The sequence below is a fragment of the Helicoverpa armigera genome, chromosome 25, assembly GCF_030705265.1.
Source record: "Helicoverpa armigera isolate CAAS_96S chromosome 25, ASM3070526v1, whole genome shotgun sequence".
NCBI classification, from domain to species: Eukaryota; Metazoa; Arthropoda; class Insecta; order Lepidoptera; family Noctuidae; genus Helicoverpa; species Helicoverpa armigera.
Window position 1 is genome coordinate 5,087,964 of NC_087144.1, and position 17,080 is coordinate 5,105,043.

The 17,080-nt window shown below is 37.3% G+C and overlaps 2 protein-coding genes across 4 annotated transcripts in view; one reads left to right on the top strand and one right to left on the bottom strand.

Moving 5' to 3' along the window:
• Positions 1-558: 558 nt before the first annotated feature.
• Positions 559-5,115, top strand: LOC110381816 (uncharacterized). The gene is made up of 3 exons (XM_021342224.3): positions 559-651; positions 3,692-3,845; positions 4,263-5,115. Exons 1-3 carry the CDS (start codon positions 632-634, stop codon positions 4,347-4,349), a joined length of 261 nt encoding a protein of 86 aa, XP_021197899.1. The 5' UTR covers positions 559-631; the 3' UTR covers positions 4,350-5,115.
• Positions 5,116-5,367: 252 nt separating this feature from the next.
• The window catches only part of Scra (scraps), a 47,178-nt gene continuing 35,465 nt past the window's right edge, over positions 5,368-17,080 (bottom strand). For 2 of the 3 annotated variants that reach the window (XM_064041374.1, XM_064041372.1), the window contains exons 11-21: positions 13,649-13,739; positions 12,655-12,801; positions 12,138-12,287; positions 10,964-11,479; positions 10,370-10,460; positions 10,072-10,218; positions 9,584-9,729; positions 9,294-9,374; positions 8,885-9,052; positions 7,958-8,158; positions 5,368-7,418 (exon numbers count right to left, since the gene is read on the bottom strand). In XM_064041374.1, the coding sequence (XP_063897444.1) occupies positions 7,134-7,418; positions 7,958-8,158; positions 8,885-9,052; positions 9,294-9,374; positions 9,584-9,729; positions 10,072-10,218; positions 10,370-10,460; positions 10,964-11,479; positions 12,138-12,287; positions 12,655-12,801; positions 13,649-13,739 (2,023 nt within the window). In that variant the 3' untranslated portion in view covers positions 5,368-7,133. The remainder of the gene's footprint in view (positions 7,419-7,957; positions 8,159-8,884; positions 9,053-9,293; positions 9,375-9,583; positions 9,730-10,071; positions 10,219-10,369; positions 10,461-10,963; positions 11,480-12,137; positions 12,288-12,654; positions 12,802-13,648; positions 13,740-17,080) is intronic. The other variant, XM_064041373.1, reaches the window with a different exon arrangement.

Genomic DNA, 17,080 nt, shown 5'->3' on the forward strand with positions numbered 1-17,080 from the left:
ACCCACGGTTATTGTGCTTATTCGCAACTTTACCCATTTTTGAGTCCTCTAGGACCAATCGTAAATCTCTTCAGAAAACACGGATATAGAAATAAACTCGTTAGGTCTTTTTGGCCCAAAATATGTGTTGCTAGGTGTTCCCCGCGGTTCCCGAGGGAACTATTGCCCGCACTCAGATAAAAAGTGGCCTATGTCCTTTTTCAGGCTCAAGACCAATACCTAGGTTCAATAGTTATGGTGTGAAAGTTGGACAAACAGACAGAAAGAGTTATATGTACAACTTTGCGTACCTATGTATATTTTAACAACTTAACAAGGCATTGCAGCAGGTTTTATTCTCAATATTAAACTTTAGATCCAAAACCAATTTAACTATCCAGAAAAAAAAGTTTCAACCCAACTTTTATTGCCCAGCAAAATATTAAAATCTTAACACCTAACAAGCGCAAAGGAAATTGAAAAATATGGACGTTGATGTTCTTTTTTAAAATATCGCTGTATTATCCCCTTGAGTCCGGTGGTGTAATCCTTTCCCCACGCGCGGTGCGTGGATGCGCGGGAACGCTTGACAGCTATATAAAGATGGCCGCCGGTCTCCAGAACATTGTTGTGCTGGAACTTAGCTGGTGACATGACGGCTGTGCGGTGCAGGTAAGTCTTAACATAGTTAGGTTTGCTAGAAGTTCGGAAACTTTTTAAGGGCCAGATTTCTTGACACATAACTATTTGCAGAAACTTTTTAGGCAACTTTTTAGTTTTCTTACAACTATTGTTTAGGTTCTATGGTTTTTCGAGCTTCAAATTAAACAGTTGTTTCAAGAAATACAGACGTTAATGTTGTCGGTGAACTGGAGTCTCCTTAGTTCGCGAATATTTCGTTACGATTAACAAACTTTGTTTGCGCCAAACAACGCCAAGTCAAGCCAACGTCAAGAAGGAACTTTTCGGAAAGTTTTCTGAAAAGTTAAGTTTGGCGAGGAAAATTTAAAAGCTTTGTTAAAAACTTTTCAGGATTATTTTGAAGTGAGAAGTGGTCAGTGTTCTGGAATAGTTATGAGTAGCAGAAAGTTGTAGGAACACTGTTCTCGAAAAGAAAACATTTATAAGTATAAGTGAGTAAGGGGCAAAAGTTTTTCTACTTTTGAATAAATCGGTTTTAAAAATATAAGCCAAATATACCTAAGATAGGTATTGACTAACAGGCACCTTTTCTTTGAAAAAGTAACTTTTGAAGCTTACACCAGACCGAAAAATTCGAAAAATTCGTAGCAAAAATGATCAACATAAAAACCGTTTCAGACTCGCGTTACGATTAAATTAGTTTGAACTAGGCTTACTAACAAAATATATTCCGCTGTAAGCAGACCATCATCATAAGCCAGTACCACCGTGTAGTAGGGTCTCTTAAATTATCATCCTGTGTTTTCTAGTTAAGTAGTTTTTAGTTCGTTCGGCAATCAACTTTTTTCTACAACAACTGTCGAAGCATCAACATACTATACATAGCTTGATATATTGTTGATTTGACAATTTCATGTAATCACGACCTTTCTTTATTCATTCACAAAACATAAAAAAGTGGAACTTAGTTAAAGCCCATAAGAGCTACTTAGTTATAACCAAAAAACTTTCGTCGTATTGGTTATAATTACCTAGGCCCTAGGCTATTCGTAATAATTACTCAATTTCATTAGAAATTAGTGATGTCAACTTGCAATAATTGGTACATATACAAAATCCACGGGGAATATAGTTTCAGCCATTTATTAGAAGTGTGTCAATTAAATGATGACACGCTTTTTACATTACTGCACGATGCAAAAGAGGGTACTTAGATAATAAACAAGTAGGTGTTTGGAAAAAAATTAAGCCGCAAGTAAATCACAGACTTTCAGCCTTTTATAGAAATCTCAGTTCGGAACTTAAATGGCAATTTTTGTCCAGTTTTAAAATAAAATGGCTCGTTGACAAGCTTAAGCTCACCTCTTAGGCGGGTACGAGTGTGCGGGCTTTTAACTTTTCTTAATTATACGTCAGTAGGTACCTACCTAAGCTTACTTTCCCACTGAATCATAACAGATTTATGGTGAAAGAAATCACAAGGATAAAATCTGGTCTTACAAAGCCTGAAATCGAAAATTCCCATTGAACAAATGTGGTTTCCACCTCTGTTCGTGAAGAGGTGTGCCCAGCAATGCGACAATATAAAGGCCGATGATCATTGCTACATGATACTTCTGAGTTAAATGTCATAAACCCGCGCATTGATGGATGGTACGTAAATACTATCTGGGATCTAACGGCTAAACTATATACTAAATTAACTTTAAAGAAAGGAAAGAAAGAAGTCTACAAATGAAAACCGTCATCCAATCGCACGTTATCAATTAAAAACAAAAATATTTTGTGAATGTGTCTGTTGTCATGTAAATCGCAGTTCATGTTACAATTTTCAGAATCCTTGTACTTAAGTAGCTATTAGAAGGATTATTTATCATATTTTAGGCTATTTATATTGAGATCGTAAGTAATGATGGATTGAACCAATTTTTATAACAATATGTCTTTCTTAACACCCAGAAGTGACGTCCATTTTTAGAACCATTAGCGATATTGAAACATAATTAATTAAATTATCTGTAGGTAAGAGATAAATGAAAGATGATTATAGTGAGGATACTTTTAGTAACAGTTAAAAGTTATCAATATTAATTAGAATAGGCGTTTGTCTGGGCTCGGGTATGGCAAAACTTGCTTATAAATAATTTTTGCAACATTTTCAATGTGTGGTGATTTATTATTTGAAATTCAAATAGTTTATTTTTGGTCTACTATTTATTCCGATTTAACGATTAAACACTAGCTGTTGCCAAAGGTTTTACTCACGTCCCGTGACAACTACTTCCCTTAGGTAGGTACCTGCCTACCTAACATATACAACAATAGAACGAGTTGAAATAAGCTGCTGAGAACGATGAGAAATGTCTCCACGGAAAGTCTCACTCGTTCTAAGATTTACTAAATCAAAACTAAGAGTGAGTTGTTACGGCAAAGAAGCAACATATGGTACTAAAGATAAAGAAACCGGCGACAGTAACTTATCAATGTAAGCTCCTGTTATTGTTGTTTGTGTCGCGAGCTCTGCTGATCCTTAGCAAGGCTGGGTACGTGCTTACTGCAGTACTGAGTCTAGTTTAATGTTGTTGAGAAATTATAGAAGTAAATAAATTAAATGTTCTCAAGAAGACTGGTCTAAGACACTGCAGTGTATGTATGTTTCTCATGTTTGTCTCACTCATGTATTTTTCGGAAATTAGTATACAGAGAGTTTTTCTTCCAAATAAAACGGCTTTGGTTGAAAGGAATTGGGTAGGTACAAAGATGATGTTTTGAGCTGGATAATGATTGATGTTTTTCCAATCAAGTATTGTGAATACTAGACTGGGGGGTCTTGATGAGATGTGTTCATGGGGTGGTGGTCCCCATAAACACATTTCAATGAACAGTTATTTTTTGGTCTCACCTTAGGGTAGGTACCTTAGGTAGGAACCTTAGGTTTGATATGCATATACACTGCGGTAATAAATGTACTGCAAGCAGTACATTAAAGTAAATCGTTTTCGAAATCGATTTTGGTGACATTTCATTTCGCATGAGGTACTCGGGATCTCATGGCCTATAATTCCTCCAGCAGGTGCATAGTAGTGGTGGCGGCATGCGTGCTGGCGGCGGCGCTGGTCTCCGCGCAGATCACCTTCAGCCGCGACTGGACCGGAGGCAAGCGCGCCGCGCCGCAGCTGGCGCTCGACTGCGGACAGTTCACCAGGCTCTGCCGTCACTTCGTAGTTAGTCTCTTGCTGATTCTATATTCAAAAACTTTAAGGCATCTAGAGACAGATGGTCAGGATCACCAGTTATCGCAACATTTAGTAGAACAACCTCCATGTTGAATCAAGTCCGCAAAGCTTGCTTAAATGTTGTGTTTAATGCGTAGCAGTGCACGATATATCCAATAAGTTTTGTTACGCTCGAAGAATTACTATCCCTTAAATTATAGTTTGAGTGAAACCAGGAAATCACTGTATGGATAAGACTGGTTTGTGTTGTTTTATGGCAAACTTTTGAAGTAAACTACTCGAGTTACTGTGATTGTTTGATAGTAGACTAAATTGAGTGGTACTTTAGGAAACCAAAGCATTTGTAATGTAGCTACAGGAACAACGTAGGTACTAATCTTTAATTATCTTCTCCCATGTTGGCAGCACGAGTTGAAGCAGGCCCTGACGTCAGAAATGGCGGCCAAGCACCACCAGGAACTCGACAAGCCGCCATTGTACGACGAAGAGTAGCCACCGCACTTCAGCTGTTTACCACCAGATAGATGCCTGAACTGACGGCCCGATCACACGACACTCCGATTGGCTAGAGTTTAAGCACGACTGTTTCATCCTACTAATGTTTCCTGCCTTCTGAAAAAGTTTACATCTATTAAGTAGGTTTTACTCTTTTTTGTTTTATTTTCATATTATGGTATTCTCATTTTTTTTGGTGGCTTCATACGATACCCATTGGGCTGTGCAATGGGTAACATAATTGGGTTGCATAAAATTACGAAAATTTTTTTTTTTCATTGGTCATTGAATTATGTCTAATTTAAAATTTAATTTGTTAATTTATGACCGCCATTTTGTGGGAAGTGGAGGATTATGCCACTCTTGGTCTATGACACATAAAAGTTTTATTATTTCAGAGCGGTTGCTAAGTTAATTACTGAAGGCGCTTGGATTATTGTTTTAAAATTGTTATTTTTATTGAAGTGAGGCTATTTCCTGGTTTTAAGGATTTTCATCATCATAAACATTTACTTTTGTGTTTTTGTGCCAAGATGTCTCTGTTTAACTTATTTTTTATAGACTTAACTTCTATCTAAGAATCTAGTCAATATGCTTACGTGTGTAAATTAAGTAGTTAGGTATTAATAGGTATAAAATGCGAATTAAATGCACGACGATGTGATGTAGCGCCGAAGGATATTTTGATAGGAATTAAACTGTATAGCATCTAAACATCTCTGTATATTGTATTGTATGATAAATAAATGAGATTAAAATCTTGTGTGCCGCTTTTTTTAACCAACGGGGTTGTAGAAAGTGATGATGGTGCTTCCGATCCCATAAGCAAATTAGGTATTTTCGTGGTATGCAGTGTATGTCTTTCTTACTTTTGTCTTAGTGTACTGTTGCATTATGAAAGGTATTGTTTACACTCCATATTTTTCCCATATTTTATGAACATATTTTGGATTTTTTAATACATATTTACCCGGGTCCTAATGATAAGGAAGTATAATGAAGTAAAACAACAAAAAATACTTAAAATATTTATATTATCGTAATAAATTGATTTTATTTACACATAAAATATAATTAAAAACTACACACACAATTATTGCAAATACAATTCAATCAATTCCGATACTTGGTGCATACTATAACTATGTTACCTATATTTAGAGAAACTGTTTGTTTCTGAATATCTATATCAAATTATAACACAATTTGTCCAAAACAAATGACATTTACGTCAAAAAGACTTCTTAAAACTTATAGAGCTGTTATTTTCAGTATCTGTACGTGAATAAAACGTTAAAAATAACTAGAAATTTGAAAAAACCTTTCAAAAATTAAGATGGTGATCTGGTGATGTGGTGCTGATTTTTTCCATAGGTAGTAGGTGTTAAAATTTGTACAGATATTTATCGAGTACGTATAGTATAAGAATACTTAAGGTTCGAAGTATAGCCAGCTAGTTTTGAATTCAGTTTTTTTATTTATTTGGAAGTAGAATAAGTCAAGAAAATATAAACTACATTAAAATCTAAATATAAAATCAGGTGGATTAATATGGCTTAAAATACTTTATTTCGCATTTAATTGATGCGAAATAAAATGAAATTAGAATTAAAATTTATGGAATGATGAAACTATGTATGTTTAATAGAAAATTGATCAATTTATGACTAATGTTAATAGATGGTTTTTAAACGTTAGTTTTGTACGAATTTAAAAAAGTTTTGAATTATTAATTCAGACTTAGAATTGGCCATGGTAAGATTATTTTAGGCTTTTAAATGAAACGTGTTAATGCATGTAATGCAATTTTTTTAACAACACTAGTCGAAATATTGTCACGATCGATGAAATAACCTATGGATTACATTGTTAGTACAAAATTAAAGCTAAATTCAGTCAAACTACAACAACATACAAACTACACGACAAACAATCATTTTATAAAAAAGCACTCCAATTATAAAAAGTATAAAAATGTTCGCAATTTGGCAGTGGCTAATATCCTGCCATTCACTACTTCTAAAAGCATGAAAATGCTACAGAAAAATTGTATATTTATCATCTTTTCTTCGATGGAGAGCAGTAAAATTTCCCAAAAATCGTCATTCAATCATTCGTTCATTTCAGTTCAATTATAATAATTAAAGGCTTAGTAAGCCAAAGTCGTTTAATTTCAATATCTTATAGATATTTGTGATGGTCAAATAACTAATTGTTGTAATACAACAATAATCATATTTATGAGCATTATTCGTAGAAGATAGTATTATAATATACTTCAGAATCAACACAAGATGATAAAATATTTCATACATAATATAAAAATTGGTCCCATACATTTCATAGACAGTTATCACATGGCCCTGCCGCTGTAATACTCGATTTTCAAGGCGGATATAAATGTAAGCATTTGATTGGATGGTATGGACTAAGGTTTATGAAACACTAATTACGGAAAAAGTAATGTCCAAATTGACTTACTTATCTTCGGACAAGAAGTTTACATATTCATTAATGTATTGTTTTACATCAATTTTAACCTCAACCATACCGATTATGTCCAAAGGTCAATTACATACAAAAGAAGTTGTATTTCATAATCAGGGCATCGGTAGCGAGAAAAAGCATCAACCCTACACGTTTTGGTCAATAAAAATGTCATCTTTTACCCATCCAATTCAAACACACATTTACGTACAAGCAAATACATTTCAAACGTCAAAAATCACAGTAATGTCTTTTACATAAAGATATCACATGTACAATACATACTCTAGCATTCTAATCTTCATCGCCACCACAGCATCTGACATACTCTAAGGCCTTATTGAGACAATCGAGCCAGATATCTCGGTCTTTCGGCGTGTCGGCGGCGAGTAGATGTCGCCGAACGACGGAGCCGTCCGGTCGATGGACGTAGACTAGGGAACCGGACTCCGGTACGATGAGGCCGGCGGGGATGGAAGATTCGAGAAGGATCGTGTTGGGGCGGGCGCAGAGATCGCGAGGCGCCTTGATGACTCGTTCTGATACGACTGTTGAGAGATCGATGTCGCCGATCGGCATCTAAGAAAAAAAAAACCGCTAAAATAACCGCTCTTGCTCTTAATACCAAACTTAGACTCAAAAATAACTATAAAATTTTGCGGACATCCACATTTGATCAACATTCTTGATGAATAACAGGAATGTTGCGTAAGGCGAGAACTCTTCGAAGAAAAGGTAACTATAAATGCGGGACTTTATATTCTCTTACAATTTTCTACACCCCAGATATCAGAGCACTACTATACTCTATTCACGGAAGCAAGAGCCCGATGACAAAACGTCACATTTTTGTGTAAAATGTTTTGATTTTGTCATCGGTCGGGTTATACCGCCATCTTGAAAAAGTGTCATTCTTTGTTTACCTTTTAGCTTTTGCTTCCGTGGATAGAGTATAATAAACTATAATCGCTGCCTTGAGTGACCTTCACTATCAATACTATCAATTCCTACATACTCTTAACTTATTCTTCACTTCAGGGTACTAATAATAAGCCAACTGAGCTCTCCAGGTTCACAGACCTTACACCAGCTGTCCCTAGCTACTCCTGCAGTCTTACCTTCCTGTGCACATCATCCGGGTACTTCCAGTAGGCCAGCCTGGGCGGCTGCAGGCGGAACCAGCGCCGGTGCCAGGCGCCGAGCCCCGACACGTCGTCGAACGCGGTGAGGAAGGCGGCGTGAGGAGACGGCGGGGGCACTTGTACGCGGGCCTTGATTTCTAAGTTCACGGAGCCTTCCAGAGGACTTCCGCATGGGACCTGGAATGGTACAAATGTTGTAAATATAAGTCACTGCTAGTGTCTGCCTGCTTGCTTGCTACTTTCTGGAAATGGTATGGCACAGATTTTAAAACAGCACCAGGCAACACTAAATAAATATTAAATACGCTTAATGTAGTCATTAAATGAAGGCACAAGACGTTAAATTAAAGAGCAGCTTCAACCAGATGATTGCGTATTTCATATTCCTTAAGACTCCTACGTCGTAGTCGTCAGAATAAACCACATTGATCTCAGTGCTATGTATGATAGTAGATCGATGGAGAGGAAGAGGAAGACCTTTTTTTTAACGACGTTAAAAATCATCAAATGACCCCTACCGCTGCGACTAAAAACCGTCGTGTTCCGTCGTAGTCCTTTCATGTGCCAGGGCCGCGGTATTTCTATCGAACAATCCGCAGAAGAGGAAGACCTAAGAATAGATGGATGGATGGAAAGATGATATGAATAGGAAAGGAGTGAGTGTCAGTATGACGAGTATGAGAGGATCTATGGAGTTTCTTGCCGGCTCTTCTCCATGAGACCAACTTTTTGGAACCGTGCCACTAATGCGACGTTTCATAGGTGCCTGCAAAGGCTTATGTGAAATAAAAAGATTTAGATTTTTGAAGTAACAGGGAAAAATGGTAGCAGATGTCATATTGCGCCCAAATGAAATTGGGAAAAGGGCAGGAGAAAGAAGATCTTAGTCCTAAGTATTCGTACCTTGTTGAGTGTGAAACTTCTCCTGCTGGCCTGCTGCAGCGCGAAGATGCAGTATCCGTGCAGCGCGAACTGCGGCGAGCGCACCGCCAGCGGCCCCGCCGGGCTCTGCACGCGCGGCGCCTTCAGCTCCGATATCTTAGACTTCGGGGTCAGCAGCTTTGAACTTGACTGTGGAAGGAAAGAACAAAATTAGAAATGGGTAGTGATTCCATTTATACTACTGTGTGTATGTTTGTTACTCTTAGGCAGGCCTATGTATCAGAGTAACACATAAGCTATTTATTTGTCCGAGTAAGTTTGCGTTTCCTCAAGACGTAGGTGAAATGGCAAAAGCGAGTTATATTGCAATATATTTATGATAGGCTTTTGGGAATCATTTACAGCATTATACAACTGAACCTGGTCTTACCTTTTTGCTAGAAATGTGATACTTCATCTCATGTGATAATACTTCTTTAGAAGCTTGCAGCAAATACACCTCTACCGTAACCTGGAAATAGCAAAACATAAAATATATAACAAGCTCAATAATGAACAATAAGGGCAAACTGAAAATGTTAATCTTAGTAGATCAATATTTTCGTCATAAGCACTGGTCAGTATTTTGAGTTACATATTTAAATATACGTTATACAACGTTCAAAAGTCTAACTTTATATAATAACTATCTGATGTTCTAACGAATATCTGAAGTTGTACCTTAAAATCACTAGCGAGCCCCAGCATACGAATATCGTCGGGGAAGTGCAGCAGTGTTGTGGACGGTTGAGTCTGTTGCATGCTGGTCGCTAACACTCGGTCTCGGCACTTCACCAGGCACACCGCGTGATGACCTACTGCGCCGTCTGTAGTGAAGATTACATATTAAGAAATGATCAGCTGGTTAAAGCATCGTCAGTGCACGTAAAGGATATTGACATCTGACTCTGCAAGTTTTGTGTCATCATCAGGACTTATAGCTTATTAGTAAGACTTCTATGATCCACGCGGGTATGCGGAGACGTGACTGTCAATTGCGATATTACAGTGGGTGTTTCCCGGTGCCTTTAAAAATTGATTCATGCAGGGATTAGTGTACATTATTGTAGTCACTAGTGTCTACACTAGTGTGGTCTCTAGTGTAGACACTGGTGTAGTCAGTAGTGCTGACACTATTGTGGGAGTACTGTAGATACAGGTATAGTTACCGGCGTTGAGCTGGCGCACGTAGTCGCGCTTGAGCGGCACGCTGAGCTGCGTGAGGTGCAGCGTGGCCATGCCAGCCGTGGCAGCGGGTCCTGCACCCTCCACCTGTAGCCGCTGTAGTTCGTGAAGACATGCTTGACGACGATGAGCTGGAAAACCAAGAAAAAATATTAAAATTGCCTGCAAAAATTAGGTAAAAATTGAGCTATGTCTGTCCCCTGAGACCATCCCTAAATACAGCACTAAAATTACGTTGTAAAAATATCATTTTTAGTTGAAAAGTATTGAGCAACAACTTACAAGCTAACAACAGTAGTCTTTCGCCTTCCGCTTGTTCGGTAGATCCACTGAATTCGATGGTCGCTGCGCACAGATTCAACGCTTGACTCGCCTGAAATAAAATTCAATTTATAAAAAATAAAAATAAATATTTTACGTAAAAACAAACATGGACACCAATAACTGATTAAATTGAAGGAAAACATCTTGAGGAAACCTGGACTAAAGTAAAGTTTGAAATCACCAACCTGCATTGAGCAAGCGTGGTGATTAACGATTAATTCTTCTGTGCCCAGCAGTGGGATGATGAATGGGCTGATGATGATGATGGTATACCTGTGATCCCGTGCATCGTAGAGCACGTAAATGTCGGTCCCGCGCCTGATCTCTCTTCGGTCGTGTCGGATTGCCGTACCATCGGGCTATGAGAGTGACTGAATAGTGAAAGCACCTGTGTCTGCGCAAATGCTTGTGCACTATAATATGTCCTACGCAGCTGGCTGATATCCTTATATGAGAACAGCCGCCGTAGCCGATAACCGGCTAGGACGACATCATCATACCTGATATACAATAACTAGGGGTCGATGGGGCAGCTGACTGTTGAACACATACCTGCGATATAACAGTCTGCTGCTTAGTGATCTCGGCCTGCAGCTCCTTGATGCGCTCGCGCACGGTGGTGACGCTGGCGGCCGGCTCGTCCGGCGTGGCCGGCGGCTCGCGCTCCGGGGACGTGTGCCGGATGATACGCATCGGGGTCGATGGGGCAGCTGACTGCTGAACACATACCTGCGATATAACAGTCTGCTGCTTAGTGATCTCGGCCTGCAGCTCCTTGATGCGCTCGCGCACGGTGGTGACGCTGGCGGCCGGCTCGTCCGGCGTGGCCGGCGGCTCGCGCTCCGGGGACGTGTGCCGGATGATACGCATCGGGGTCGATGGGGCAGCTGACTGCTGAACACATACCTGCGATATAACAGTCTGCTGCTTAGTGATCTCGGCCTGCAGCTCCTTGATGCGCTCGCGCACGGTGGTGACGCTGGCGGCCGGCTCGTCCGGCGTGGCCGGCGGCTCGCGCTCCGGGGACGTGTGCCGGATGATACGCATCGGGGTCGATGGGGCTGATGACTGTGGAATAGGGAAAGAAAATCACATAAATTATACAGTGCAAAATGTAGGTAAAATTGTGGTAAAACAGTGGCTTGAATATAGTCATTGGCAATAGGCTAGTTTCCTAAAAAATAATAATTAGTCCGTCTTGTAGATTGTCCAAAATTAAGCGATACGTATTTTTTCTTTTTTAAATTGGATCAGAACTTGTTAAGATATAGCGTGTTAAAGTTGAGTGTGACGTCACAAGTTGCTACAATTTTCAGGACACTGTGACGTAAAAGGCCCCTACTCCTAATTTTTGAAGTGTATTATCTTTGTCATTTTATGTTTAATTAAAAAAAGAAAAAATACGTATCCAATATTTTTTGATTATCTAAAAAGCGGACTAAATATTATTTCATTATTTCGACCCTGGACACTACCCTATTAGTTACATATGGCATGAGTTATCATGGCTGTACACTGCCGAAAGTCGTCTAAATAGTACTGCAGGTCTTACTTTAAATCATCAGACCATTTCCCTTTGGTTTGTACTAATTAAGATTTCTATAACCTATCTTTTGAATCCTTGAATTTTGAAATTAGCCCCATACAATTATTCCACCATGAAACACCAATTCTGAATGCCAAACTTTACAACCAACAAAATAATGCAAATGTCGAATCCACTCACCGCGTTCTGCATGCGCCTATAGAAGCTGACGCTATGCACCAACTCGTTGCCGTGGTCGGCTCGCGAGGGAGTCGCTGACTGAAGCTTCAGCGGCGATTTGAATGTCGAGCGCTCCTGGTACACGAAACTTGATGAAGACTCCACCGAATGCTGCAACCAACCAACGTATGTGGTTGGTCAAGCAGTTGTTAAAAGCAACCATTTTGAGTATAACGATAACCAAACCATAAATTACCATGAAAATGCTGTCGAATCGACTGAAAATGGTTCGGTTATCGTTATAAATTAGTTAAATAGTGCAACCCACCGGAATGTTTAACTGAGTTTGGATTACAAAACAAATACAATGCCAGTTGTTGTGATACTTTTATGTCACAGATTCATGCATTTTATGATTTGCCATAAAAAAGAGAGTCGTTAGATAAATTAATGGGGAGTAATTCGAAATGATGACCATGGTAGTATCACAAATGAATATCTTTAGTACCAAGACACAGGTAAGCGAATAAGTAGGTACCTTGTTTATCTTCGGAGGCGTGGGTCCCTCGCTCTGCTCGTTGATAGCCTCGTCTAAAATATCGTCCAACTCGCTGTCTAACCCACTGCTGTCAGAATCGCTTTCTCGGACCGCCTTCTTGTAACTCGTGTTGTTTTTCTTTACCACCTAGTTATATAAAAAAAAACATCACGTTACTATAAAGGAAATTCAAGCAAGAAAGTGACGGTAGACTAGTTTTCAGCACTTTTTTCAGCACTAGGTAGACTAGTTTTCAGCACTTTTTCACGTCAAAATTACAAAAGGATAGCACCCCCAAAACGTTCCCTTTTCACCACTTAATAGTGCGACAGAAACAACAGAAAAAATACATTACTTTCTGAAGCTCCAAATTACCACAAATATACTTCTAAATACACTTCAAAATCACAAAGTAATTTACCGTTATTCTATTCTAAAAAAAAACTACGTATACACTTAGATCAGAAAACTGAGCACATACACTGTTTATACTTATTAGTTACAATAAAAGGCGTCACCTCTTCTCTAGCTATGTTATTGCAATAATATTGTCACACAGTATACACAACTTAGAGCGAATCTAATAACTTATTGTTGTACTCAAGTTAATGTTGATCAACCAACATGCTCTTTAGAAAAAAAATATGTGTAATATGTTAGAAATATTGTAACTACTGGATATGTTTCATTGAACTTATGTCTGTGTTTTTGCCTATTGCGTGGTTTTCCTTAAAATGTTTCCTCCATTGTGTACAAAAAGTCTAGGTATTATTTTACTTGTATACTTTTTAAAGCAGCTTTACATGGATGGAAGAATAGACAGAGGTTGTCATATTGTTGTGATCTGAACCATCTAGATTGGGTTAAGAGCACCACCATTTGCCCAGCGTTTATCGAATCATGTTGGGGTCGGCTTCCAGTCTAACCGGGTGTAGCTGAGTGCCCGTGCAAACTTGCAATATGTACAGATTACTTATCTCAAGATAGTACTTACATTCATTACTTCACGACCAAAAGAAGTTTCAGCCCAGTTGTCAGATTTATTCATCCTCTCCAGCACACAAGGTGGGATGTAGTCTTCAGAACTGAAAGGAAAAAACAAATTAAAGATTTTGTCTCGAAATCATTCTACAATAATAATTGGATTATTTTATTCCCATGTTTTGCTGTGAACTAGTATGCACTATTGCTGTTTGGTTTATTTTCAGTATTTTTATACGCATGTTTCTGAATCTATAACTATGGTATATCATTTGCGCGTTCCGACTAAAAATCGCTGGCTTACTCGAAATAATTAAGCATTTAGTGTAGTTACTACCCCCACTGAATGGAGCTGAATTGTCTTTTTGTTAATGTAGGCTTGATAGCAATATGTGTTACACATTACTAGTAGGCTACTAAACTAGCTATGCTTGTATCTGGAGTCATGTCAATAGTGCAATGGGTGGGAATTTTACTCACGACCGCTAGTGTACAATAGTCTATTTATTCTATTTAACAACTTCATAATTTTACCCTATTGCCGTGCTTACTTGCTTACAGTCGTATTTACCAAAAGGCATATAACTTAATAGATGACGTTTCAACCTTTAATCATAGGTTTTGTTTACATTGCGAAAGAGAATCTACCTATTTACACTATCGATCCAGATTCTATCACAATATTTGTGCCTGTATTTCCTCTTTTCTTTACTGTGCCGTACGGGACCCATATGGTTAATTTTTACCTTATTTCTACCAACCTGAGGTTTATAGCTGAGAACCATAGATATGAAATCAATAAAGATATTTAGTAGCAATAACTAAGTAGCATCCTGTCTTATGCATTAATTTGATCCTAAATGATTAACTTACTGCTTTGATGTTTAGGTAAATAAACTTCAACCTATTCTAATCATTAACAAAAACCTACGCTATACCACTACCCAAAAAATAACATGTCATAAATGGTATGGATATCATTTACCTCAACTTTTTTTTGAATTTAAACATTTACTTTGACACGTCGAGGTTACATTACGCCTGAGTAAACATGTTTACCAAAACATGCGTATGTAGGTACTTAATGTTTTTTGACCGCGTAAGAAGTGGCCGTGGTTTTTATAGACCTTTAGTACTTTATCTATGTTTAGAAACAGCCTTGCTTACACCATGCATGACAATGAAGTCACTTGACAATATTTGAGCGATTTGTATCTAAATGTGTCTGGTGATTCACAGCTTTTGAGTTTTTTTTTTTAAATCAAATTCTCTTAATTTCGTTCTACAGACGATTTTAATAATAATTCAATAGTTTAAAAAAGGCTATCTTACATTACCTACATATGTAGAAACAATAATATTGGTTGAAATGATCGTTAACATTAATATAGTAAAAACTATAATTTACAGTGGGATCAAGCAAGATTTTTTTTTATTTCTCAGTGAATTCATTCAATTCGTTTTCTCATTCTCTCTCTCTTTCCTTCTATTCTATACATTATCCAGTCATATTGCAAACTTATCAAGCATGGGTAACCTACTTTATTCTAGAGGTAGAATGCGGTTTCTAGAAACCGCTAGTTATATAATTTGCATTTAACTTTAGGTAATTCATAAGTCTTGTATGAAGTTTTGTAAAACACCACATCTGTTGGGCGAGTGTACTAAACAATAGATTGCAAGTTCAACGGAAGAAAGCCATGTGGTTGAACATACCGGCGAGGTGAGCAGATGTTATTCCACTGTATAATTTGACATCTGTCCCTGTTGTAATATTCATATTGAAAATCTCTATATACGTACTAATATTGTTAAGTACATGTAAAGACTGTTTGTCAGTCAATTTACATTAAATGAGCAAGTCTAATTCTATCCCTACCCTATCCAATTATGTTATAGAGAACAAGGAAAGAACAATGTGTGTCTGTCTGTTTACAATAAAATGTTAACAGATAGTAAAAATAAATGGGGTAGGGATAGAACAAGCATTCGTTCTATTGATGTAAATGTAACTATCGTTACCTGAACCGATAAAGATGAATTAAGTATGATGAATGATGATAACTACAGAACATAATACCCACCCTTGGAGATAGGTAGGCATAATAACTATGCTATTAATTAACCTGATTGTCTGAAGAAAATATTAAAACCGAAAACCAAATAGTATCATTATTACTAGTTTTCAGTGCCATCGTAGGGCTTGATCTTATATAACAACGGATATGTGATGCTACTTATTTCGAATCAATAGAAAGAGGTATGTGAAGTTAAAATTGGCGTACACCGACCGTCAAGTGTGTACTGTGGAAACGAAATCTCCCCAATAAACATTTTGCCTTTTGCCCCTACTGAAGTTTTAATAGCAACACTATATTATGTGCTGAATTTGGTTATCGATATCAGATATCTTTTGCTTTAAGATAAAGGCGTATACTTTGACTTTGACTAATATGAATGTGCATGAAACTAAATATCGGAGATGGAGCAAATACACAGCCGATTTTATTTATATTATGGGTCTGTTCGACTCTTTATGGACGATCATACCTTAGAGGTGCATACTTTGAATATTTTATGTAGGTATCCAAAAACTGAAAATAAACCAAACACCATGCTGGGGTAAAAACCTTAAAAAAAGGGGTAACACAGCAAAACAAAGGGAATAAAATAACCAAAATCATGTTTCAATAGCTTTATTTTACAAAAAAAAAACATTACTAATTAAGTGTAATATTATCACAGACAACATAATTTATAAAATACCTGAAAAGGAGTCTTATAATTACTAGATTAATCGACATTAAAATATATTAAATTAAATCTTCACTGAAAGAGAAAATGGCGTGTGGAAAAAATGCTTGATTTTTATATATGGCATTATGCTAGTTTTATGAACACCAGATATACCATTAATCGCTTTGTAAAGTTAACTAAAAATTAATTTATGGTGGTTTGCACCATTTAACTATAACCGAACGATTTTCAGTTGTCAAATGACCGAATCGGCCAATGGGCTTCACTTTCACGGCTGGTTATGGTTTGGTTATCGTTATAATTAAATAGTGCAACTCACACTTAATATAATTGTAAAAATTAGAATCTTACACAAAACGAAAAATCGCATATTGGTGTTCATAAAAGTCCCACCAAGTCAACTGTTTTAAACTATTGCAAACATTAATTACTTGTAATTTCAACTTTACGAACTGTGTAATAAAGTCTAATTTATATCGCTCTGATCAACTTGATTATATGTATTTGTCTATACTGCAAACGCCTAGGCATTAGGCCTAAATAATTTAACCTAGTATTTCTAATTTATTCATTCGGCTAAACGGACTGTTGCTATTCTGTTTTATTTTCTGTTTTTGTCATTTTTAATTGAAGTAGTTTTTTTTATTATCTTACTACTTAATAGCACTTAGATGATAGTTAAGTATTT

What these genes read in the sequence shown, in the direction of transcription:
- LOC110381816 (XM_021342224.3), top strand. Translation starts at nt 632, where the DNA reads ATGACGGCTGTGCGGTGCAG. An exon ending in ATGACGGCTGTGCGGTGCAG is followed by an intron (nt 652 to 3,691) that starts GTAAGTCTTAAC and finishes TAATTCCTCCAG; the next exon opens with CAGGTGCATAGTAGTGGTGG. An exon ending in GGCTCTGCCGTCACTTCGTA is followed by an intron (nt 3,846 to 4,262) that starts GTTAGTCTCTTG and finishes CCATGTTGGCAG; the next exon opens with CACGAGTTGAAGCAGGCCCT.